Source organism: Eucalyptus grandis, chromosome 5 (assembly GCF_016545825.1).
Source record: "Eucalyptus grandis isolate ANBG69807.140 chromosome 5, ASM1654582v1, whole genome shotgun sequence".
In the NCBI taxonomy this organism is placed as follows: Eukaryota; Viridiplantae; Streptophyta; class Magnoliopsida; order Myrtales; family Myrtaceae; genus Eucalyptus; species Eucalyptus grandis.
In genome coordinates, this window is record NC_052616.1 from 49712128 (window position 1) to 49737604 (window position 25477).

General features: G+C 37.7%; 1 protein-coding gene across 5 annotated transcripts; it reads left to right on the plus strand.

Moving 5' to 3' along the window:
• Window positions 1–12847: 12847 nt before the first annotated feature.
• LOC104429919 (DNA-directed RNA polymerase III subunit RPC10) lies at window positions 12848–23742 on the plus strand. Of its 5 annotated transcripts, XM_039312212.1 has the most exons (5): window positions 12848–12957; window positions 13046–13117; window positions 13778–13903; window positions 14000–14093; window positions 23146–23653. In XM_039312212.1, the coding sequence occupies exons 3-5, from the start codon at window positions 13790–13792 to the stop codon at window positions 23274–23276; spliced, it is 339 nt and encodes a 112-aa protein (XP_039168146.1). In that variant the 5' UTR covers window positions 12848–12957; window positions 13046–13117; window positions 13778–13789; the 3' UTR covers window positions 23277–23653. The 5 variants fall into 5 exon arrangements, with proteins under 5 accessions (XP_039168146.1, XP_039168145.1, XP_039168144.1 ...); XM_039312211.1 differs by lacking the exons at window positions 12848–12957; window positions 13046–13117; window positions 13778–13903; window positions 14000–14093 and adding exons at window positions 20849–21012; window positions 22072–22196; window positions 22289–22382 and having other exon boundaries at window positions 23146–23742; XM_039312210.1 differs by lacking the exons at window positions 12848–12957; window positions 13046–13117; window positions 13778–13903; window positions 14000–14093 and adding exons at window positions 20850–21012; window positions 22054–22196; window positions 22289–22382 and having other exon boundaries at window positions 23146–23741.
• The last annotated feature ends 1735 nt before the right edge of the window (window positions 23743–25477 follow it).

Genomic DNA, 25477 nt, shown 5'->3' on the forward strand with positions numbered 1-25477 from the left:
GAAGAGAGAGATACGAATTGGGCCATAAAGGACTGCCACGGGATCAACTAGGCTGGGCCGGACTTTATAGCCTTGCCAAACAACGCCCGAAAGTAGTGGATTAGTTATTGAAACGTAATTTGGAAAATGCAATGTGATCATCCTCGTTTACTTTTGGATTAGGAAAAAAAAAAACAAAAGATATGCTAATGAATTATTCAAATCAGCGTCTCACAAGAGATAACAAACACTCGTGCCTTCTTAAATGTCGAGACGACGGGCCAAGCTCGAATTTGACCAAGCCATTTGCCATCACCATCCAAACTACCAGCACTCGACCGAATGCTAATACTCGAGCAAGCCCCAGTTGGCGAGCTTTATGCTAAACTCCTGTTATAAGGTGCGCATGCGCGTCAATGATACAGTAGGCAGAAAAAAGTGAGATCGAACGTCTTCTTTTTCTCTTTTAACTGGAACTAGACAATTTACCCTATTATAAGGAACAACTCTGCTATACCAGGAAAATCTCATTTCTCCACTCGTGCATGCAGAGTCGGAGACTTGCAATTAGGCAAAGAAAATAGCACGTCTTGTATCTCTGCTGCAAGTGATAAAATCTAAGCACATTCAACAATTGAAAGGCAAAAGAATAAGATAATTTACTCTTCCTTCCAAATACAGTTTAAAAAACCAAGCAAGTATATGCTTTGAGAACATACAAAGTTAACCCTAATATGAGTGAAATACAAACTTATTTTTATTGATTTCCATTTATATTTGAGTAAATATATTTCAGTAACTTACAAAGTTAACCCCCTAACATATTAATTTGATTGTTCTGACAAAAAAATATATTTTATTGTTTTCAAATTTCAAATGTTATCGTAACTAGTTCACAAAGATTTAGAGGGACGAGCTCTATTTCAGTAACTTACAAAGTTAACCCTAACATGTTAATTTGATTACTCTGACAAAAAATTATTTTATTGTTTTCGAATTTCAAATGTTATGGTAACTAGTTCACAAAGATTTAGAGGGATGAACTCTTATATCAAACTACTAACACTAACATCAATTTAATGACATCAATTTGAGCAATTAACCAACTTTTATATGATCACTCTACCATTACTTTATATTACCAACTCTTTTTTTCGTAGCCTTTACTCGATTGTTTCCAAATTACCAGTTTTTATTTCCAATAGATACCAACATCTAAAGTAAAATTTCTTATTGAACTACCAATCTTAATTTAAGTCAGCTACCAGAATTTTTTCGATAGGCTACCAACTAGTTTAAGGTTATTAACCTTTGCTCATGTGACTCATCTAAGTCTATTAGATTGTCTTGAAAATAAATAAGTAATTATTTGATTGTTTTAAAATTGTTTCATAACACTAAATTATCTAGCTTTATAACTTACTAACATTTTAAATTTAACAACTCATAGGCTGCATTTATTTTGTGAAAAATAGATAATTTGGAAAATATTTTCCTAATAATGATAGCTTGAAATAATTAATCAATAAAAATATTTTCATCATGGAAAAATATTTATGCCTAAAAATTTTCCTGAATGATGGAAATATTTTTCGTTAATTCATTTTTATAAGTAAAATAGACGATTATTTTTAAAAATATTTTCTAAATGATTTATTTTCTACTAAATAAATGCACCATTATATTAAATTTCCAACCTTAATTTGAGTGGTTTACTGTTTTTTCTTCAATTAATTACTGCTAGATTTATGTTGTCAATTCTTATATGAGTTACCTATCACCATTTTTATAATGTTCTGGCAAATACAAAAAGGACAAAAAAGCATATGATTCCGCCACTCATAATAACTTACCAATTTTTATTTGGCATAGATAAAATTGATTCGTACTTTGCGGTATCTATGAAGCTATAATTTCCTGGGAAGAGATAGATGTGCGTGATCATCTCAATCTTTCGTAAATTAGATCATTTTATTTAGTCGAAAGCTATAAGGATTATTGTACGAAGGGATTTGATCCTAGCATGAATCGCTTGCGCTAGCGATAAGTATTTCCTCTCAGCTTGGCTAATAAGATTTGTGTTAAGGAATCATACATCGATTCCAAAAAAATAATGTTAGCAAACAATTTACCCAAGCAAAATATGATATTAAAGAACAAATTCAAAAGAACACGCTAGAAAATTTGTTATCGAATTTCACCCAATCCTGGGTTACATCTCCGCATAGAGGTACTCTACAAATTAACTAGATTTTGAAGAAAGTTTGAATATAACGATGATCTTCTCTTGAAATTAGATACAAAGAGATTCATAATTCTTATAAGGAAAAAACTCACTTTTTTCTTATCTCTTTTTCTTTCCTCTCTATTTTCTTTTTCAACATGTAGACAGTTAACACCTAATTATCGTTGATATAAAAGTGTAGCTTTTAATCAAAAAGCAAAATTAATGAAAAAGACAAAAAAAAAAAAAAACCTAAAAAAGATTTGGCTTCATCTACTAATAATCTCCCACTTAAAGACAAATATATTCGATGCACTAAGCAACTTTGCATCCATCTCCTTTAAAAGCTAGTAACTAAAGAACTTGTGCCTCTGCAATACTCCTCATCAATCAACATAGAGTAATACCAATGGTAATGGTGCAGAAAATATGTTTTTCTCTATCTATTATCTTGTTAAACATGTCGGCCGAATTCTTCGAGCTATCAATCTTCTGTAACTTTAGCTAATTATCTTTTAATGTTGAAATAATATAGTGACAATGTTTCTTGATATGTCTAGTCTTTGAGTGATAATTTTGACATGATATATTGATAACACTTCTTGATATGTCTAATTCTTGAGTGATAAACTGCATTATTTGCTAAGTGCACTACACTTTGATTGTCTGTCACTCCATAGTGTACTGACTGTTGCTTTTGATGAAACTCCTCCATGTAATCTTATAACCACATGATTTCCTTGGAGGTTTCTGTGATCACCACATATTCAGTTTCTATCATCAATAAAACCACTATGTTCTGTAATTGAGATACACAATTTATTGTTTTACCTGCAATTGTAAAGACATATTCAATGGACTCTTACCACCATATCAGTCATTGGAGTGATTTGCATTTATATAACTCCATAATTCTAGAGATATAGCACCATAATAAAGAGAATAATTTAATATACCTACTAGATATATCAATATCCATTTTACTGCATTACAATACTCTTTACTTAAGTTCCGCATACTCACAACTCCCATTGCCTATACAATGGGGCTGTTTGGTTCAGCTTTTTGGAAATGCCCTTGGGAGAATGCAAATACCTTTGAGGTAAAGGGGCTTTCCAAAATGCTAGACTGTTTGATAAACTATAACTGAAAAGTGCTTTAAGGAAATGCAAGACTGTTTAGTAAACATATATTTGAAAAGCCCTTTGGTGTGACTAAATTAAATTTTTAAATTTTAGTATTTTTAAAATTGCAAAAAGAAACAATGATTATATAACCTTTTACATTTTCATATTGAGAATAATGTAAAAGATACATATTAGTAAATTTATTTAAAAATTATAATAAAAGAATTTGATTATAGATTAGATGCAAAGCTCAACTTTTGGCCTATGATTCTTTTAGGTTTGTTTTCAACTTTGAATAGGTTTTTCTAATTATTATAGTATTAATCATATTCGTTGATTAATTATCATCCTAGTATATTAATAAAAAGTTGGGCTATTGATTGTCAAAAGATAAAAATGATACAGCAAAAAAAAAAAAAAAGTGAACTTATTCGGCGGATGATAAAGCGACGGATTGTGGATGCTATTTTTTTTTTTTAGTAAACACTGCATATAAAAAGGGAGGTCTTCATTAAGAAAAATAAAACCAAGTTCCTCACATACAAATTTGACTAGAAATAGTCATTTCATGATATTAAACATGGTCATATATGTCCAAAAAAAAATACATTATAATTAGTATTACAAACATCAACGGCTTTGTAAACTTATGGCTATTTCATCATGTAAACGTGCCATGTCCGGAGATGCATACAAATTTGAAGCACCCACCCCTTCATTTGCATCATCATGGTCAACTGAATATCCATAATCGGGATCTAATTCTGCTTGTTCAAAATCCATGTCAGTCATGTTATTTCTCCGTATATAATTGTGCAAAGTTATTGCCACTACCACAATTTGCACTTGTTTTTCATATGGATAACATGGCATATGAGTTAAAATCCTCCACTTCTGTTTTAATACACTAAAGGCTCGCTCAATTGTCGAGCGTAGCGAGGAATGGGCATGGTTGAACACTTCTCGATATCCTGTAGGTGAAGGACCTTCTCGAAACTCTGGCAAATGATATCTAACTTCTTTATATGGCCCCAAATAACCAGTAGGATTTGGATATCCAGAATCTACTAAGTAATATTTACCTACATAAATATATTGTAAATTTAATCAACATATGCCAATTAAATATATGAATGTATCTAAACCATTGACTAACATACCTGGAGGAGGATGGGGAAAATGTGCATCACGTCTTCCAATAGCTTTATAAAATATACGGGTATCATGAGCTTGTCCCTCCCAACCGGCTCAAACATAGACAAATTCCATATTAAAATTACATATGGCTAACACGTTTTGAGTTGTTATTCCTTTTCGACCAGTAAAACGAATTTGATCATACTTAGGTACAACCGTTGGAATATGTGTACCGTCAATAGCTCCAATGCAATCCTTAAAATATGGATAAAATCGTCGATCTTTCTTGATCTTCTCTGGAACTTTTCTATATTCTGGATCAGTTGGTTGGATCAAATCTTTTCCCATATCACATACTTCATCTAAAACTAAGCTGAAGTGCCTACTTATGGTTTCCCCAGAGCGTTGAAAACGCTCTTGTGCTAATCTATTGCCTATACCATGTCCTAAAATATGAAGAAACATACCAACCATTTCTTTAACATCAGTATTCCTAGATCCTCGAATGCCATAACGTGTTACTAAATCATGCGTTAAATTGTTAAATACAATCTTATGCATTCTAAACATATCGTAACACCTTATCGGATTAGCATCTTCGCCCATCAACTCTTTTAACCATACATAACCTGTATATGTTGAGGTCATGCAAGGTTGTTTGCAAAAGTTGGTCGCTTGATAAAGAATTGCAGCTTCAATGACTGAGATAAGATCACTTAATTCATTTTCCTCTTGCTCATGATTTTCCCTTGTATGTGAATCATCCATAACTGCTTCAAGTAACAAAATATAAAAAGAAACAATGTATTAACCATCACATATATGCAAACTATCACATTAAGAGAACACTAAATGAAAGCAATTCTAACATCAAACATTAATTGAAATTAGGTTCACAAAGGCTACAAATAAAGATCCATAAATAGAAACAAGTGGAATGACTAAGTTTCAAACATAAAAATAATAAGATGCTAACATCCTCCTATCTACGAAGACTTGATTCTTTTATCATCTCATATTTGAGATACTTTACTTTCTTTGCATCATCCTTTAAGCTCATGAAAACTTGTCTATTGTCTATCTTTTCCTTTAAATGAGAAATTGAAAAAAAGTACAAGTCTTCGCCTTCCACAATCTCAGGTATGGAATCCAATATCTCTATGAGGTCTTCATAAGGACCGACTAAACTGGTTGCTTTGGATGCAGCACTGGTAGTGCTCCTACTCTCAACAACTGTAAACAGCCTGTTAATTTATGTTCCAAGCTCCTCTATTGTGCTCAATTTCTTATCTTTCTTTCCTCGAGCTTGCATCTTTGAAGTCTATGTGGCTCTCTTACGAGTTTGAGTTTCAATTGGTTCAACAAAGGTTTCATCCACATGATCCTCAAATTTTTCATTAGTAGACCCTACAACATCATCGATACTAGGTTGTGTGATCTCCACATCATTATCAACACATAAACCTTGTGTAGGATTCCATGTAATTCCTCCTGTAGCAACTGTATCTCTGAACATCATATCTAACTTTACTTCAAGATCAGGATGTATGCCTTTCATCCTAAAAACCTTAAACTTTGGATTAGCCTATTATAATGAAATTTGCATAAGTTGTATCATTAAAGGCGAGCTTAACATGAAAGTAAAAAGAAGTGAGGAAAACTTGAATTTTACTCTCCCACCATTCATCACTCGCATCAATTGTTTTCTTCCTTGAATCCCATCCTAGTCCAGTTTCATTGTAAAGCAATGACCTCCATCTTTTCCATTCTTCCTTGAGGTTATCCCACTTACTCTTCATTTTTTGTTTATCATACTTTTTGCCCGTTAGCTCCTCAAACTTATTAATTATGACTGTCCATCCATCTCTTTTATTGTTTGCAGGACGATTGCCTTTTTCAATTTGTTCGATGCACAAGTTACAAAAGATTTCTACATCTTCCAAGCTCCAAAATGCCTTTGATGAACTCATCTACTAGTAAATGACATGAACAAATAATAAATTTAAGAGACACAAACAAACAAATGTGATATGTATATATACACAAACAAACAAATGTGATATGAGAAGAGGAGGAATGATGGAAGTTGGAGCTATTATCACGTAATTAAAGCAGAAGTATCCCGAGAATCCCCTTAAGTGAGAGGTAGCTATTACAATTCCAGATTCAATAGTGTAATCTCCATCTATGTTTTGGTAGCCAAATCCAAGCTCAGCAAACATGACAGCCCATGAACTAGCTAGAAGGAACCTTCCTTTAAATATAAAAAATGCCCAATCCTCCTTTTGTTCTTCTAGTTAAAGCCACTGATACTCTCACTTTTGATTTTGTAATTTCTGGACAGTTCTTGTGATTATCTTGTACACTCCTCTCTTTTCTATATAATATTGCTTAGTTGGCTAGTGAAAGAAACAAAAAAAAAAAAAAAAATCATGATTTTGTATCCATAGCCTAAAACAAATTTTTCATAACCAAAGCATCTGAGGCAGTAAACCAACATCCAAAATTTAACCCTAAGTTTAAGAAAAAACTTATTTCTCAATGACTTCAAGAAATAATCAAATATGATCAAAAGAGAACCTCAATGTGGATGAGCTAACTTTGAAGCCAGATTCGAAAACCCAAGAATGGTATATGTGCACAAACATATTGCAACCCAAACAAAGCCCACACAGTTTCAGCTGAGGCTCAAACTCAGATTAGTTTCTCTTTTTTGGCACATCCACTTAAAGTAACACATAATTCATGAAATGAAATTAGTAAAAAGTAGCAAAGTCGAGAGATTTTTTTTTTGCAAGACAATTCTAAGGCTTAAGGATGTGTAACGCCAGAAACAGCACACTTGTAGTGCAGCACAACCAGAAAAATTCAGCACACTTGTAGTGCAGCACAACCAGAAAAATTCAACAGAGCGCCCCCCTCCCCCCTGCACAAATTAAAAAAAAGAAAAACCGAAACTCACGACGAGATTATAGCTGTAGAAATCTAAACAGAGCAAGAACAGGACAATCATCGAGCACTGGCAACAAGCAACTCTAATAATGTGTCATCATCAAGGAAGAAAGAAAAAAACATTTACGAGCATAAAAATCCAAGCCCAGGGTAGCAATTACAGCTTATGTGAGGGCTACAATGCAGACACTTCACAATCAACTGAAGTACCCTCGGCGCGTAACATCCAAAGGTGCAAAATGAACTCTCAAACTCACATTCGAGGCATACCTTTAGTCTTTTAGTCTTTCCACACTCTGCGAGCAATCTGATGGCCTCCCAGATCAAAAGCTTTGAAGTTGATTTTCCCGATGCTCAACTCTTCCAACGTCGGGTACTAGGTGGGCTGGTGTTGAACCTATCTCTAGAATTCCAACAACAACAATTAAAAAAAGCAACCCCCAATCAATAACCAAGGCAAAAAACCCAAAACCTTGGTCGTCGATTCCCACCCCCAGCACACCCTAAAGTCACTCGCCTAAAAAAGAAGTAAGAACATGGACGTACATCTTGGAGAGCTTGTTCGGGGTGCCATCGGTGACCTTGGCGACGCGGAGGAGGGCGAGCTCAGCCTTGAGTTCCTTCAATTGGGTCAGAAGGTCGGTTGTAGGAGCAAGAAGCAGAGCCGTCACCGTCGCAAGAGCAGGAAGCAAAGCCGTCGCCGTCACAGGAGCAGGAAGCAGAGCCAGAGCCATCACCGCCGTCAATTCGCGAGAGGAGGACCTCCGATCACAGTAATGGGTGAGAGACGATCCAAAGATCAAGGACTACTCGAAGCGGTCACGTCCACATACCGCCAGTAAATCACACAACCCTATACATATCACCCTTCAGAAAGTAGAACCCAGAACGTTCCCCGCCGAACGAAGTGAATTCATCAAGCGAAAAGATTAAACAACCATTGCCTCGACATACGCGCAGTCGCGACACCCTATTCCACCAAAAAACAAGGAGGCGATCGATCATGGGTAGCCTCGAAAAGTACCAAAACCAACGCTGGAGCGCTCAAAATCAGATCTTCACGCGATAAATCAAAACCACAAGCGATCTTGATTTCGACGCATGAACCAAACAAGCAAGCACGTAAAGAAAGATCCATACTGGACAACCGGCGGCTCGGCCAAAGAAGAAGAAGAGCGAGGAACCCACCAAGGCGGGAAGAGAGAGAAAGCGAGGGATGCGTTCTAGAGAGAGAGAGAGAGAGAGAGAGAGAGAGGGAGGCGAGAGGAAGAGTCTTTGCTCACCTTCCTCGAAGCCTATTGGGACAAAGTGCTCGGATTGCTCGGATCTTGGATTCGCTCGCTCGTCAAGAGGGTAGAAGATCAGATCTCGCTCGCTCGTTGCGACGAACTTTGGCCTTGATGGAGTGGTGCTCGGAATCAAATCGTGATGGAGTAGTGCAAGTTGTAGGGAGAGAGAGACGAGGGAAGAGAGTTGATGGAGAACACTGCAAAAGAGAGGAAACGTGAAAAAAGTTAGGGTTTTGTTCAATATAGGGTAAAATCGGACTTTTAATGAAATATTGAGGGTAAAATAGGCATTCGGCGAAAATTCATTAAACCAAGGGACCGGCATGCCGAAAATGCTGAAATGCCCAAAGCAGGTCCCCACCTGCTTTGGGCTTTCAGCATTCTAAAGGTCAGCATTTGGGGAATGGGGGCTCCAAATGCTGAACCAAACACTAATTTTTTTTCCCAAGGGGCTTTCGAGGCCGAGTTCTTGGGAAAGCTGAACCAAACACCCCCAATGTCTAGTATCTTACTCTCCATGGCATAAATCAAACTACTCACTATTGATGCATATGAAATTACCACTATCTCATTATTCAAAACCTAAGTATTTTGATGGATGTCCTTGGAAAGTTTGAAGTGATTTGCTTGAGAAGTCGCAACCAGTTTTGCCTTATCCATGTTAAATCTCTTTAATACCTTGTTCTTATAGTCTTCTTGGCAACAGCCACAATTTCTTATTTTCATATCCCTAATGATTTTCATGCCTAAGATAATATTGGTCTCTCACAAGTCTTATATAGCCAACCATGATGCTAACATCTTATTCACCTCTACGATTTTCTTCATATTAGAGCTAACAACAAGCAAGTCATCCACATATAAAGAGAGATAAATGATATCAATATCATCACACTCGTGAAAATAAACACAATAATCAGCCTCACAATGTGGAAATCTGTTTTCTTCCACGAAACCATCAAACGATATCACTATCGTCATATTCGCAAAAATAAAAACAATAATCAGTCTCATAGTTTGGAAATCTATTTTCTGCTATGAAACCATCGAACTTTAAGTACCATCTCCATGGAGCTTGTTTCAAGCCATATAAGCTTTTCTTCAAGCGATGTATCATGTACTCCTTACATTTGACTTCAAAACTTTTAAGTTGCGCCATGTATAATTTTTCATCTAGGCCACCATGTAAAAATGTTGTTTTCATGTTTAACTGGTCAAGATGAAGATCCTCCACTACAACTGTAATAAAAAAAAACTCCAATTGATATCATTTTCACTACTGATGAAGATATCTCAAAGTACTCGATTCCTTCTCTCTTTTTCAAAAAAAATCCTCAACCACAAGTCTGGCCTTGTATATGATATTACCATCCGTTTCATTTTTTATCCTGTATATTCACTTGTTTGACAAAACTTTTTTACATTTGGGAAACTTGGTTAAATCCCAAGGTTTCTTCTGAAGTGACGAGTCCATCTCGTCTTTCATAGCATGGTCTCATTGCATGTGAAATGTGTCTTTCTTTGCCTCATCATAAGTCTTCAGTTCTCCCAACTCTGTATATAAGATATGGCTTAGGACAATATTAACTAATTGATAAAAAAATTACCTTTGGCTTTCTCATAAGTGTAGACCTCCTCAAGATAGGTAATTTAGGGTTGTTAATCTACTCCGAATTGTTGTGCTCCTCTTGAATTGCCTTATCACCGATAAGAGGCCCATCTTGAATCTCTTTTTCAAATACACTCTAATCTACTAGAACCATCTTCACAAGCATTATGTTCAACTCAACATATTCTGAATTCTGCTACCTTCTCATACTCTATCTGACGATCTTATATATCTTTTCTTCATTGAATATCACATTCCGATTGTTGATGACTTTGTTATTCTCATAATCTCAAGGCCTATAGTCATACACATCACAACCATATCCGATAAAGATGCACTTATGAGACTTAGCATTAAATTTCTTCCTATCCTCCCTATTAATCAAAGTATATGCAATAAAATCAAATATTTTTAGATGTGATAATTAATCATTGTATCTTACTACTGCTCTTGTGATAATTTTTTATCCAACGCACTAGAGAGACTCATGTTGATAAGATAAATAGATGCATCAACTGTAACAGCCCATAAGTATAATAGAAGACTTGCATGTAGTCTACAAGCCATTAAGAGAAAGAAAAAGAATGCCTCGAATTTAGTCTTTTTTATTTTTCACTAGTCCTAATCGGAGGACACGTGTCATTCTTTGAATGGAGCCACCTAAGATCACACACACCACGTATATGGATGATGGGGTTGTTGCTAAGCACCGAATATTTTCTCAGTCCTTGTTTTGTCTCTAGATTTATTGTTCTTAGTCCTTGTTTTGTCTACAAGCCCGAAGAGAAAGAAAAAGAAAGCTTCGGATTTAGTCTTTTCTAATTTTTCAGCTAGTCCTAGTCGGAGGACACGTGTCATCCCTTGAATGGAGCCTACCTAAGATCACGCACGCCATATACACGGATGATGTGGTGGTTGCCAAGCGTCAAATGTTTTCTCGAAACTTACATATCTGCACTTTAATTTCTAGCATTTGCGTTTTATTTAATCCAGTCTCAAGCCAAGTTCTTTCCAGGGCAAGATCAACCCAAAATCCTTTTTCATAAATTAAAAAAAAAAATCAATTATTTGATGAAGGATATTTCACTTGCTGGGTGAAATGCCCTTTTTATCGTGAAACAATATAATATTTATTTATTTTCTTATTTTGTCCAAATATAAAGATAATGCGCTTATTTTTTTTAAATTTTTATACGCAAAAACCACTTTTTCATAGCACTCCTTTTTTTCCTATTAAATGAGTTCATTTTATCAAACTAAAGTAAATAAGACAATTAGCCTGCTAAAGAATAGTCTACAAACCAAAGAATTAAATTATTGAAAATAGTGTCTGACCAAAAAAAATGATTGAAAATAGTGACTTTTTAAAACTAAATTAGTTCATCAACTTTTCCTTGATTCTTTTTTTTTCATTATCAATACAATGCTCTTTTTATTTGGGTATATCGGTTGAATTAAATTTCAATTTCATTCATTTTAATTATAATTAACTCCAAATATACATAAATCATTGTAGTTTTTGTATCGAATATAATATGAAAAAGAGTTAATATACTAAAAAACCCATACTGGTACACCTGTGACAAATTTACCAAAAACTATTTTTTTTACCATGAAAAACCCAAAACTGGTATACTTATGACAAATTTACCCCGACTAATTATAAAAAATCATAAACTGGTACATTTATGACAAATTTATCCCAAACTAATTTATTCGACCACAAAAACCCTAAACCGGTAAATTTGTGACAAATATATCATCCGCTAAATTGGATTAATATCACAAAAAAATCAGAAAAGTTTTAAATCAGAACAAACGGAATGTAAAATTATGCAAGTTAACCGTCACGTGTCATTTAATTTAATAATTTGACAATAAAATTTAACCAAAACTAACAGAGGGTAAATTTGTCGCAAGTATACTAGTTTGGGGTAAATTTGTCAAAGGTATACCAGTTTTGGGTTTTTGGTGGTCAAAAAAATAATTTTGGGTAAATTTATTATAAGTATACCAGTTTGGGGTTTTTTAGGGTATTAACCCTATGAAAAAGGTTAATTTTTTAGTGTAAGGCATCAAATTTTATTGATTTACAATCTAACACAAATTCATGAGAGAAATTTCGTTCTATTTACTTTGATGGAATAGAATTTAATAAATACAAATTTCTATAAAAGAATAATAAGGATATTGAACATAAAAGAATTAATTTTCTTTATCATCGATTGGTGCCCATTCTAATAATATTAAAAGAAAACTCGATTACGAAAAGCTCAATTTCGTAATTAGGCTTTGTCATCTTAAATTTTTATATAATCAATTCGATCCATAATGATCTGACTTAACTTTCTTATACAAAATAATTATCATTTTAAAAATAAAAATCACCAAAATTAATAAGAACTTGGAATATCATCCAGTATATAAGTTTCAAAAATTAGTTTTCATTAATCTTTTAGTAAAAATAAATTAGTCTTACCGAAAAAAAAAAAAAAAGTGCGAGAAAATCATATGATATAAAACTAATTTACAGGAAAACCCACCAGCCATTGAAGTACTGAAAGGCGCCCCCAAGCCTCTCCTTCACTCGCCACCGTCTCCGGCGCCGCCGCCGCGATCTCTGGCATCGCTCCGTCGCAGGTAACGGCGGCTGCTCTGCCTTCGCCATACATGCATGAATATCTTTGTATCCCTCCTTCGCACGGATTGATTCTGTTCCTCCGTACAGAGAGGCCGCGGCACCGCCGTCTCCGGCTCGACAGCGCGAGGAGCTCCGGAACGCCGCCGCCGCCGTCCACAGGTAAAGCCGAATCGAGGGGCTTCGGCGGCTTCTCTATTTCGATTTCGGGTCATGTCGCCGGGGTTGCTCCGTTGATGTCTCTGTTCTCCGGCGACCGTCTAGTTTTTTCCTGCTCGTTAGACGTGGGTGTCGATTGAAGCAGAAGAATTTTCGATCTTGATTTATGTTGGAGGGCATGAACTTGCGATGGAATGGATGTGTGTGGTGTGTAGGATTGATGTTTTATGTATACCGAGGAATTTGCGCATTTGTTAGAAGCCGAGCTCGTTTGTACATCGCCTTGTAGATGTCTTGTTTCAATCTTCAAAGTGCAGGTTGAGTAGCTGCAGAAACTTGATTGCATTCCCATTTACTCATATTTTGATGGTTTTTTTTCCTGCTTATGATCGAGTTAGTATTGCATACAATTCTCTTCGTATTTCAGTGAATACTAGACCGACAATCAGTCCCGGATTTGCTGTTCTAACCGGGCTTCACCATCCCTTTTTCTAGTTTTAGTTGCTGAGTTGAATTAGAAGTTCTTCCCTGAACTTTGAAGAGGAATGTGTTAATTTCATTGCCGTGCTATGTTTTAGTATTGACCTTAGTGCGCATTGATGCGGGACTTGGTTTTTCTTTCTTTTTTCCTCCACTGTCCTTATGACTAAGTGCATTATGCAGAGGGGATAGCAAATGGAGTTTTGCCCGACTTGTGGAAACTTGTTGCAGTACGAGTTGCCTCATAGGGAGCGGCCAGCCAGATTTTTCTGCCCAACTTGTCCCTATGTCTGTAATATCGAGACCAAGGTAGGAATTTGCTTTGTTCCTGTTGTTGCTCGGCCCTTGGACATATCTTTGGCATGAATTTTTTTTACGACCACGGCTTTGGTTGTCTGTTTGCAGGTTAAGATAAAGAGGAAGCAACATCTGGTTAGGAAGAAGATGGACCCCGTGTTCTCGGAAGAAGATAGGAGAAATGGACCCCAAACTGATGGCGGTCTGTCTTTCTTTCCCTTTTATTTCCTGAGTTCTTTCTGCACCTTCCTTGGCTTGAATAAGCTAATGGATAGGAAATAAATTAGGCCTATAAATCACTAAAGATTCATAGCTGATGAAGAGTGTTTTCTTGTAATCTTATGAAAAGTTATTTTTCTTAAAGCAGCTCAAAAGTTAAGTAAATAAGAAAGCAAGGGCGGCAGTCTCTCTTTTGATAGTGGTGATGAAGCAATAAAACTACAAAGACAAATCTATAGTATGTGTTATCCTTGTAGGATCTCCTTGTGTTCTAACTGCCAATGGTTGTACGTGCCACAACCAAAGAATAACAATAGCGATAAGAAAACGACATTGAGAAACTGGGTTCAACTGTGCAAATCCATGTTTTCATCTTTGTTGAGATGAAGAAAAGCACATACTGCTGTTGTCTAGTTTGCTGATTGTTTTTGGAGTTGGTGTCCTGATATATTCAGGTACTTTATTTTTATACCTTGAGAGATGTTGTTAAAGGAATCAGATGTTATGCTTCATATTTGGTTGACCTGAGAGTTGAGATTCTTGGCATTTTATAATTCTAAAAGCTATAGGTATCATAGTGTAGCTGTCATGTTGCTGTTTAAGTTGGCCTTAAGCGCAATCATAACTACATCGTCACTTGTTCTTATTTGTCTGATATACATTGATATTTGTTTGATCATGGTGCATTATGTTTGGAGTGGTGGGGTTGTTGATTCATGTTTTCCATTTGCAGTGACATGCCCACACTGAACGGCCATGGAAAGGCTATCTACCATCAAGCCCAGATCCGTTCTGCTGATGAGCCGATGACAACATAATTTGTCTATTGGTGCCTGAACGAGAAAGGAGGAAAAGAAAGCGTGTAAAAAAAAGAACTGGCGGGAGGATTGGCTTGTCATTTGCTTGGGTTGATGTTGCTGAATAGGATTTCGGTGCCACAGGGTTTTATAGAGATTGGATAGATTACGTTAATAGGTTCAAAGCCAATTCAGTACAGGGCTTCCAATCATAGTGTGGCCTAAAGGCAGGACTGGAAATCATGTTCAACTGGTATTTGGGCCTTGTATAAACCGTGATCTCAATGTGTTATCCTTTCCCGGACGTTGCACGCAAACATAATTTGTTTTCTTCAGTATCTGTCTTCACTTAAAAGAAACAGATTGAATTAGGAGGAGGGAAAAGAAAGCATTCTCTCCGGTGGATTCCTCATCCTGGAACATGAAAAGTGAACTAGACAGACATGAGAAACATCACATATGACGGGGATAGCGGCTTGTTATTTGTTGAGTGCACTAGTGGGGTTGATGTTGCTAAATAAGAGTTCCCCATTGAATAGCTTGATGTTGGCAAGAGAAGTTAACCATATCTGATTTTCTATCCTTACCCAACAATCTAGGGCTTTATAGAGATCGAATAGATTATCTATGTTAATAGGTTCAGATTTGAGTACCCTCATAATAATCTCTTCGATACGAGTATAGAGCTTCCGACCAGAGCAGAGTGATCGACGTATGATGCAACCTCATGGAGTACCCTTTTTTTTTCTTTTGGGTCTGTTGAGTAGCCAGCTTAAATAACTGCTTGTACACATTCTCTCGAATTATCATCATTTAAAGAGGAGAAATCCATTGCGATTAGTGGAGTACTCAATGACTCAAACCTTGCAATGAAAGGAGTCAGCTGGCGCGAAGTTATGTACACTACAGATCTATACCGTCCCAATCGCTAATGACATAAATTTCATTAAAAGACGGGACTTGATCAACAAGTAACCTTCTTTGTGCGTGTATCGATTCTGATGATAAGCTTTCCAGGTGTTATTCTAGGAGCCAATATGTTTGGACCATATTCATCAGATTCAAAAATTTATAAGAGATTCTAGTTCTCCATATTCATGAGTGTGTTACATCTTGATAATCAAGGACAACAATATAAATTGTACGATGATTATCAAGATAATGCACTTCATCGTCAATCGATATGAGAAGATCTCAAATTTTCGCAATATGCTTATGTTACATGAAGCACAACGGCTAGGAATTGGGCTTGGATTTCTTTCTACTTGCTGATTGTCCAAGAAGGATGATTATCCATGCAATCTTTCCCCACTGAATGATCGTAATTCTTGCAACAATCAATTTTGAGACGAACTTTCCAAGCGAATAACTCGACTTATGAAAACCTAACTCTATCATATGGGCAGCAGAATTGAGGGAGACTCTATCCTTAGCATCTTAGGAGTGATTCAGATTCATTCAAGTCCAGCGGGTCGGTTGGATAGATGATCCTCAGAATTTATGTCCAACAATTGGCTTGGCGAATGAGAAGTATTCAAGGAGATCGTGATGCTGAAGAAAAAACAAGAGAATCGAAGTCCGAAACTTCCAAAATTCAAGAGAGCTTTGTCCTTGCACACTCATCATTGTATGATCAATTTATAATTACTTAGAGGTTGTTGTTGGAGTGTGAGATTAGAAGATTCGATCGTACTTACTCGAGTTCATAGTATTCAGTTGTTGTAACCTCCGATGGATTCACTAGTGAAATCCAGCTAATGGACTATTAACTCGAAATAGTGGACATAGGCATATCCTAAGCTAAGTTGAACCACTATAATCGTTATGTGCAATTATCTCTATCTCTCAATATCTTATTTACTTTGTTGCACCATACACAATTTAGGGTCTTGTTAAGAGAACGGCACTGACTTGAAAGTAAATCGTCACAATCCCAACTCCCCCCCGCGGCCTCCCGGCGAGAATGTGGGGATTCAAACCTCCTATATCCCCATTTTATGTTGGAAGAGTGGCCACTAAAAAGTGCATGGCAAACCTCGCTTCTATTCCATAAACAATTTTTCTATTCCAAACTTATTTCTGGAATAGAAATTCATTTGATAAAATTATTTCATTTTTCTATTTCGAAATAGGTTTTTGTTCCGTAAATAGGTTTGTAATAGAAATCGAAGTAAAATTTTTCTACTTTTCTATTTCGAAACAATGTAATGAGAAATAAAAATTCTTCTCATCATTTGTTCTTACTACGAACCGATCGTCCATCCATCGCTGCCGACCACCGTCCGTCGATCACTGCCGCCACCATCCACCGGTTGCTGGTCACCGCCGCCGCCGTTTGCCAGTCGCCCCCATCCATTGGTTGCCAGTTGCCAGTCCCAGTCGCCGATGTTCGAAAAAGAAAAATTTTGTGTCGTTATCAAACGAATTTCTATTTTTAGAGTAAAAATTTTATGTCGTTATCAAATGGGTATTTTTCTTAGAAACTCATCTAAAAATAAAAATAGAAAAAATTATTTCTCTTCTAAAAATCAATTTCTTGCAAAAATGGTTATCATTCATGTCCTAAAGCAAACCCCAATGGTTGATGAAAATTCCTATTTAACCCATTAATATATTGAATAATAATTATTTTTTCCATAAAGAAGATGAAAATTCCTACTTTAATATAAAATTCATATTTAGTTAGTCACAAGATGATCCTGATTTTGATTATTGAGTTGGTCCGCGATGGCTTTAAGTTATGTAAATTAGACATTCAACTCTTTAGTTTGACAATTGTATTCATTTTGTTCATTTGATGAATATTTTCATTCAAGATGACAAGTGTAAAAAATGTTTAATCATAGAGGTGTTGTTAATAGAAATCCAACATTTATTTTGTCTTATAATAAAAATATTTAAACCCTTCTTTCTAAATTTTATATAAAAATATTTTATATTGATGATGTCTCTAATTAGTACCCTTTTCTATTTTTTATTTGATTTTTTATTATTATTATTTTCAATTGAATTCCAAGACCCACCAAATGGGATCGACAGTTCTCTGAAGGATTCGATTTCTTTGAGAAAATTTGTGGTGTAGGCAGCACGGTTAGCAGCGACGTTGCCGTCACCTTCTCATTTCCTTTGTCTTATGCATTATTAAAATCGATTATTTTTAATTTTCGCATATTCGCCTATTCAGGTGATAATTCTAGCCCAGTCAGACGGGCCAGCAAGACCAGCGTGCGATATTCTAGCCGGGGGCAGTTCCCAATACAACCGTTGGATCTGGAGTTAACTTGGGCCCCACCTAATCCTCGCCGCACACGTGTCGTCGCACCGACGTGACGATTGTGACGACTTTTCTGACGTGTCTTGACGTCTCCATTATTGACCGCCCCCTTCTCCTATTCCTTCTCCTTCTTGCTTTACTCTGTGATCATCAACACGGCGGAATTCTCGGCGATTTTCCCACGCGCTTTCTCGAGAAAATTCCCCTGCCGGCGCACGGAAATGGAGCCGGCGAAGCGAGGGAAGGCGGCGCGCGGCGGCCGGCCCCGGCGGAAGGCCGATCTGGCCGCCGTGCTCCGGAAGTCTTGGTACCACCTGCCGCCCTCCGTCAGGCACCCGGCCAGGGTCCCGACCTGGGACGCCGTCATGCTGACCGCCGCCAGTCCCGAGCAGGCCCGGCTCTACGAGTGGCAGCTCGGCCGGGCCAAGCGCATGGGCCGGATCGCCGCCACCACCGTTGCCATCGCCGTGCCCGATCCTGACGGCCAGCACGTCGGCTCGGGCGCCGTGACGCTCAACGCCGTCCGCACGCTCGCGGAGCTTTACCGGAAGCTCGGCGTTGGCATTGCTCCGGAGGTAGCTCCTATACTGATAAGTCTTACATTTGATCAAAATCTGGAACAGGTGCATGACAAATTCAATTTCATGCACGACAATTTGTTCCTCACAGTCAATCTCATAGACAGATTCTTAGCTCAGCAGTCTCGAGTGAGAATGAAGCTCCAGTTGGTGAGGTTAGTAGGCCATGCTATTGGCATGCACGTATGAAGAAGTCTCCATTCCCTTTTGACGGAGACCTGATTCTAGTATCAACTGTAACTGAAAAGTTCTTCTTTTTAAAATTAAGGAAATTTAACAATCCTAGAAAATTGACAAGATGGGCCAGCTCTTTTCCACGAAAGTTTGATGCTTAACTCGTTGCAGTTCGACACGTCACTGCCTGCTCCATATGTTTTCATGCGATGGTTTCTCAAGGCTGCTGGGTCTAATAAACAGGTTAGGCAAGTCATCATCTCTCACGATATCGGAAATGAGGAAACTGCGATAAATTCACACGTCCGGAGAAAATTGAACATGTGGTCCCTCTCAAGTGAGTGTCCTAAAAACTGTTGTTAAAGCCTTCTTTTAATCAAGTCTTGTGGACTCGATCAATAATGATTTATGTATTTATATTTTAATGAACATGAAGAATTACAGAAGTCATATCCAAAAAGCACGAAGTAGAGAATATCAAACAGAAGGAAAAAGAATGAGATTTAGGTTAGAGGGAATACAGCACTTGTTCTAATTTCATGATGCATTCACTTCTAATTTTCGATTCATACATTTTCATACGACTTAATCATATAAATAGTCAAACAAAGCAAGCGGATTAATATCAAATTGACCAGAGATGTGTCGAAGGTTTTGATCGTACAACCTTGAAAGAGAGAGAGAGAGAGAGAGAGAGGCCCTGATTCTCATTTCGAAACTATCGAAAGGAAAAACCATACTCCCACAAAAAATGAGATCCCAAATCTCACGTCCAAGATATCAACACTTCTAATCAGAACAAAGCTTATTCATTACTTAACGAAATTTGCTGAAAATACATGGGAGCATCGAAACATAAAATATTGAAAAGAGCGTACAAAAACTACAGAAAACACAGCATTTTACCATTCACGGCATGAACAAGTCGAAGTCCGCTTTGTTCATGGCTGGGGGGAGGGGGGAGGGGTGGTTCGCGTGCTCCAACTAAGCGCCCTCGTCATCACCATTACCACCATTTACAGGAACTTTGTTCAGATCCAAGTCCTTCTGGATCTGCTTCCTCTGTCTGCTATGGACGTGCTGGTGGCCGTTGACAGCGTGCGGACTGTTAAACGCTTTCCTGCACTCGCGGCACTCCCAGCATCCGTCCTGAGGATTGTACCTCGCGTATCTCCACACCATATCGTCCTGCTTTGGGCCGGAGGGGTTTCTCGCGGAAACTGGTTTCGATGATTCTGAGTTTGTAAATCGAGGAGGATCAGTGCATGGGGTTGCTGATAAATACCAGAGCATAGCGTGCGAAGCTTGCCAAACTAGTGGAAATCACGTCAAAGCACCAAATATGTGCATGGTTTCTTCTCCACGACCACCGTTAGATCAGGCGGGCGGTCCCCACTTCATCAAACGGTGCAAGTAAGTAGAGTTTCACGGGCACGACTTCCATTCTGTCGGATAGCGCAACTCTGTTAATTCTCACTAGACGTGGCATTCTTGAATCTTCCTTTTACTTTTTTTGCCTTTGCCCAAGGTGGGCTGCTTTAAGAGAGATAACAAGGATGATAAACTAGTTCAAGCGCTTTAAAGGCGCAGCGAATATCATGTTTTAAAATGCCTGGCAGACATGTTAATGTGCAAAGAATCAGAAGACTATCATACAAAGTGAGAACTAAAGCGGATCTATCGATGGCTTTTGAGTAGAGGTGTGAAAGTTGGAAAATAGCGTCGTCTTCTAGGGATTCGCGCCCGCGGATCCTGTGGAGGAGAAAATTCAAAAGAGTGTCAGTGGGCCTGTAGGCATCTTGGCTGACAGCAGATGTATAATTGGGTGTGCATTTCATCCGAACAGTGATTGATTTTTATTTTTTGTCCTCAATCAATTTTGGACAAGAATTTTGAACAAGAAAAAAATATGATCCTTCGTCCGAAAATAAAAAACAGAATCAAAAGTGCGGAGCCTTATGTCCTCTCTACTCTCTCTCTCGTCCTCTCATCTCCTCTGCTCATCAGTCTCATTCTCTCCCTCCTCAAGAACGGCGACGGCGACTGCTGCTTCTCCATCGTTGAAGGGCGTCGTTCAAGGTGAGTTCCCTTCTATGGGTGGTTCGGCGTCTACGACGGGTCCATTTCCTTCCAGTTGAGTCTAATCTTTCTCTTGCTCCTGTTAAATTTGCCGCTCCCGGTTTTTGTGGCCTCTAGTAACTGTCGTTGACACTATCTTTTGCCATATAATATGAAACTCATTTACAGGAAAACCACCAGCCATTGAAAGGAGCCCCCAAGCCTCTCCTTCACTCACCACCATCTGCGGCGGCGGCGCCGTGATCTCCGGCATCGCTCCGTCGCAGCTAACGGCAACTGCTTTGCCGTCGTCATACATGCATGAAGCTGTGTATCTTTGTATTCCTCCTTCACACGGATTGAATCCGTTCCGCCGTACAGAGACGCCACGGCATCGTCGTCTCTGGCTCGACAGTGCAAGGAGCTCCGGAACACTGCTGCCGCCGCCGTCCACATGTAAAGCCGAATCGAGCGGCTTCGACGGCTTCTCTATTTCAATTTCGATTCATATCACCGGGGTTGCTCCGTTGATGTCTCCGTTCTCCGGCGACCATCTATATTTTTCCTGCTCGTTAGACGTGGGATGTCGATTGAAGCAAAAGAATTTTGAAGCTTGATTGATGTTAGATGGGATGAGCTTGCAGTGGTGGTGATGTGTGCGATGTGTAGGATTGACGTTGTATGTATACTGAAGAATTTGCGCATTTGATAGAAGCCAAGCTCGTTTGTACATCGCCCGTAGATGTCTTGTTTCAATCTTCAAAGTGCAGGTTGAGTAGCTGCAGAAACTTGATTGCATTCCCATTTACTCATATTTTGATGATTTTTTTTTTTTCCGCTTATGATCGAGTTAGTATTACATACAATGCTCTTCGTATTTCAGTGAATACTAGACCGGCAATCAGTCGCAGATTTGCCTTTCCAACAGGGCTTCGCTGTCTTGAATTAGAAGTTCTTCCCTGAACTTTGAAGGGGGATGTGTTAATTTCATTGTCGTGTGACCTTGGCGCACGTCGATGCAGGACTCAGTTTTTTTTTTTTTAATCCTCCACTGTTCTTAAGGTGAAGTGCATTACGCAGAGGGGATAGCAAATGGGTTTTGCCCGACTTGTGGAAACTTGTTGCAGTACGAATTGCCTCATAGGGACCGGCCAGCCAGATTTTTCTGCCCAACTTGTCCCTATGTTTGTAATATCGAGAGCAAGGTAGGAATTTGCTTTGTTCCTGTTGTTGCTTGGCCCTTGAACGCATCTTTGGCATGACTTTTCTACGACCACGGCTTTGGTCGTCTCTGCAGGTTAAGATAAAGAGGAAGCAACATCTGCTGAGGAAGAAGATGGAACCCGTGTTCTTGGAAGAAGATAGGAGAAATGGACCCCAAACCGATGGCAGTCTGTCTTTCTTTCCCTTTCACTTCCCGAGTTCTTTCTGCACCTGTCTTGGCTTGAATAAGCTAATGGATAGGAGATAAATTAAGCCTATAAGGTCACTAAAGATTCACGGCTGATGAAGAGAGTATTTTCTTGAATCTTATGAAGAGTTCTTTTTCTTAAAGCAGCTCAGAAGTTAGGTAAATAAGAAAGAAAGGGCAGCAGCCTTTCTCTCCTTTGATAGTGGTGATGAAGCAATAAGGCTACCAAGACAAATCTGTAGTCTGTTATCCTTGTACGATCTCCCTGTGTTCCAACTGCCAATGATTGTACGTGGACAACCAAAGAGTAAAAATAGCAATAAGAAAAGACATTGAGAAACTGGGTTCCACTGTGCAAATCCATGTTTTAATCTTTGTTGAGTTAAAGAAAAGCACGTACTGCTGTTGTCTAGTTTGCTGATTGTCTTTGGAGTCGGTGTCCTGATATATTTAGGTACTTTATTTTTAAACCTTGAGAGATGTTGTTAGAGAAATCAGATGTTATGCTTCATATTTGGTTGACCTGAGAGTCGAGATTCTTGGCATTGTATAATTCTAAAAGCTATAGGTGTCATAGTCTAGCCAGCGGAGCTGTCATGTCATTGTTTAAGTTGGCCTTGAGCACGATCGTAACTACGTCGTCACTTGTTCTTCTTTGTCTGATATACATCAACATTTGTTTGATCATGGGGCATATTTGTGTATGGAGTGGCGGGCTTGTTGACTCCGTGTTCCATTTGCAGTGACATGCCCGCACTGCGGCTATGGAAAGGCTATCTACCATCAAGCTCAGATCCGTTCTGCTGATGAGCCGATGACAACATTCTATTGGTGCTTGAACGAGAAATGTGGAAAGAACTGGCGGGAAGATTGAGCTCTCAGGTGCCACAGTCGCAAAGCCAATTCAGTACCCTGTGAGGCCTAAAGGCAGGACTGGAAATCATGTTCAACTGGTACTTCGGCCTTGTAGAAATCGTGATCTCGATGTTTTATCCTTTACCGGATGTTGCACGCCAACATAATTTGTTTCCTTCGGTATCTGTCTTCACTTAAAAGAAACAGATTGAATTAGGAGGAGGGAAAAGAAAGCATTCTCTCCGGTGGATTCCTCATCCTGGAACCAGACAGGCATGAGAAACAGCACATGTGACGGGGATAGTGGCTTGTCGTTTGTTGAGTGCACTTGTGGGGTTGATGTTGCTGAATAGGATTTCCACATTGAATAGCTTTATCTGATTTTTTTCTCCTAACCAACATTCTAGGGTTCTATAGAGATCAGATAGATTACCATGTTAATAGGTTCAGATTTGAGTACCCTCGTAAGAATCTCTTCAATTCAAGTACAGGGCTTCCAATCATAGCAGAGCGATCGACCTATGATGCGACCTACCGGTTTTTTTTTTTGGTCTGTTGAGTGCCCAGGTTAAATTAACTGCCTGTACACATTCGCTCGAATCATCATCATTTAGAATGCGATTGGTGGAGTACTCAATGACTCGAACCTTGCAATGAAAGGAGTTAGCTGGAAAGAAGTTATGTACAGTACAGATCTGTACCGTCCCAATGCTAATGGCATAGATTTCATTAAGAGACGGGATTTGATCAACAGATTTAGAAACTTATAAGAGATTCTAGTTCTTCATGTTCATGATTGGGTTACGTCTTGATAATCAAGGACAACAGTATAAATTATACGGTGATTATCAAGATAATGCACTTCATCGTCAATCGATATGAGAAGATCTCAAATTTTTGCAATTTGATTTGATTACATGAAGCACAACGGCTAGGAATTTGGTTTAGATTTCTTTCTACCTACTGATTGTCCAAGAAGGATGATTATCACGCGATCTTTCCCTGTTGAATGATTGTAATTCTTGCAACAATCAGTTTGAGACAAGATGCACTTTTCAAGCGAATAATTTGACTTAAGGAAATCTACTCTCTATTGTATGGGCCGCAGAATCAAAGAAGATTCTATTCTTAGCATCTTAGGAGTGATTAGATTTTCCAAATTCATTCAAGTTCAATGGGTTGATTGGATTAATGATCCTCAGAATTTATGTCCAATAGTCAACGTGAAAAATGAGAAGTATTAAAGGAGATCGTGAGGCTAAAGAAAAAACAAGAGAATCGAAGTCCAAAACTTCCAAAGTTCAAGAGAGCTTTGTCCTTACACACTCATCTTTGTGAGATTAATTTATAATTACTTAGAGGTTGTTGTTGGAGTGCAAGATCAGAAGATTCATTTGTATTTACTCGAGTCAAGAGTACTCAGTTATTGTAACTTATGGATTCACTAATGCAATCCAACTAATAGGCTATTAATTCGGAAGAGTGGACGTAACTTAAGTTGAACCACTAAGCTAAGTTGAACCACTATAATTTTTATGTGCAATTTTCTCTATCTATTAATCTCTTATTTACTTTGTTGCACCATACACAATTTAGGGTCTTGCTAAGAAAACGACAGTGTTATTCTCCTAGAATAATGGTGCCTTGTGGACCATAGATTCCCATTCAATGGGTATGGCAACCGACAAAACAAATTTGGAAAATAAATCATGATAGAAAATTCTCATATATTGAATAATAATTATTTTCTCAATAACGAAGATGAAAATTCCTATTTAACCCATTAATACATTGCATAATTGCTTAAATATAAAATTCCATTATTTTGCGAAGTACTTGTGAAAATATTTTCACTAAGTCTAAATATAATAAAAGTCAAATTAGCAACCCACACATGCATTTTAACTTAATTTAATGAGATTTAAAAAATTACCAAATAAGTGGAAAATTTGAAAGTTGGCTAGCATGGTAAAAAGTGAGGTTGTACAAAAGAAAAAAGCATTGAGGTAAAAAAATTTAATCAAACAAATTTAATATACTTAATTTTTTAATATAAAATTCATTTTTAGTTAGTCACAAGATAATCTCGATTTGGATTATGAGTTAACTTTGCATAACTTAGTCCGCAATGGCTTTAAGTTATGTAAATTACACATTCAACTCTTTATTTTGACAATTGTACTCATTTTGTTCATTGATGAATATTTTTATTCAAGATTG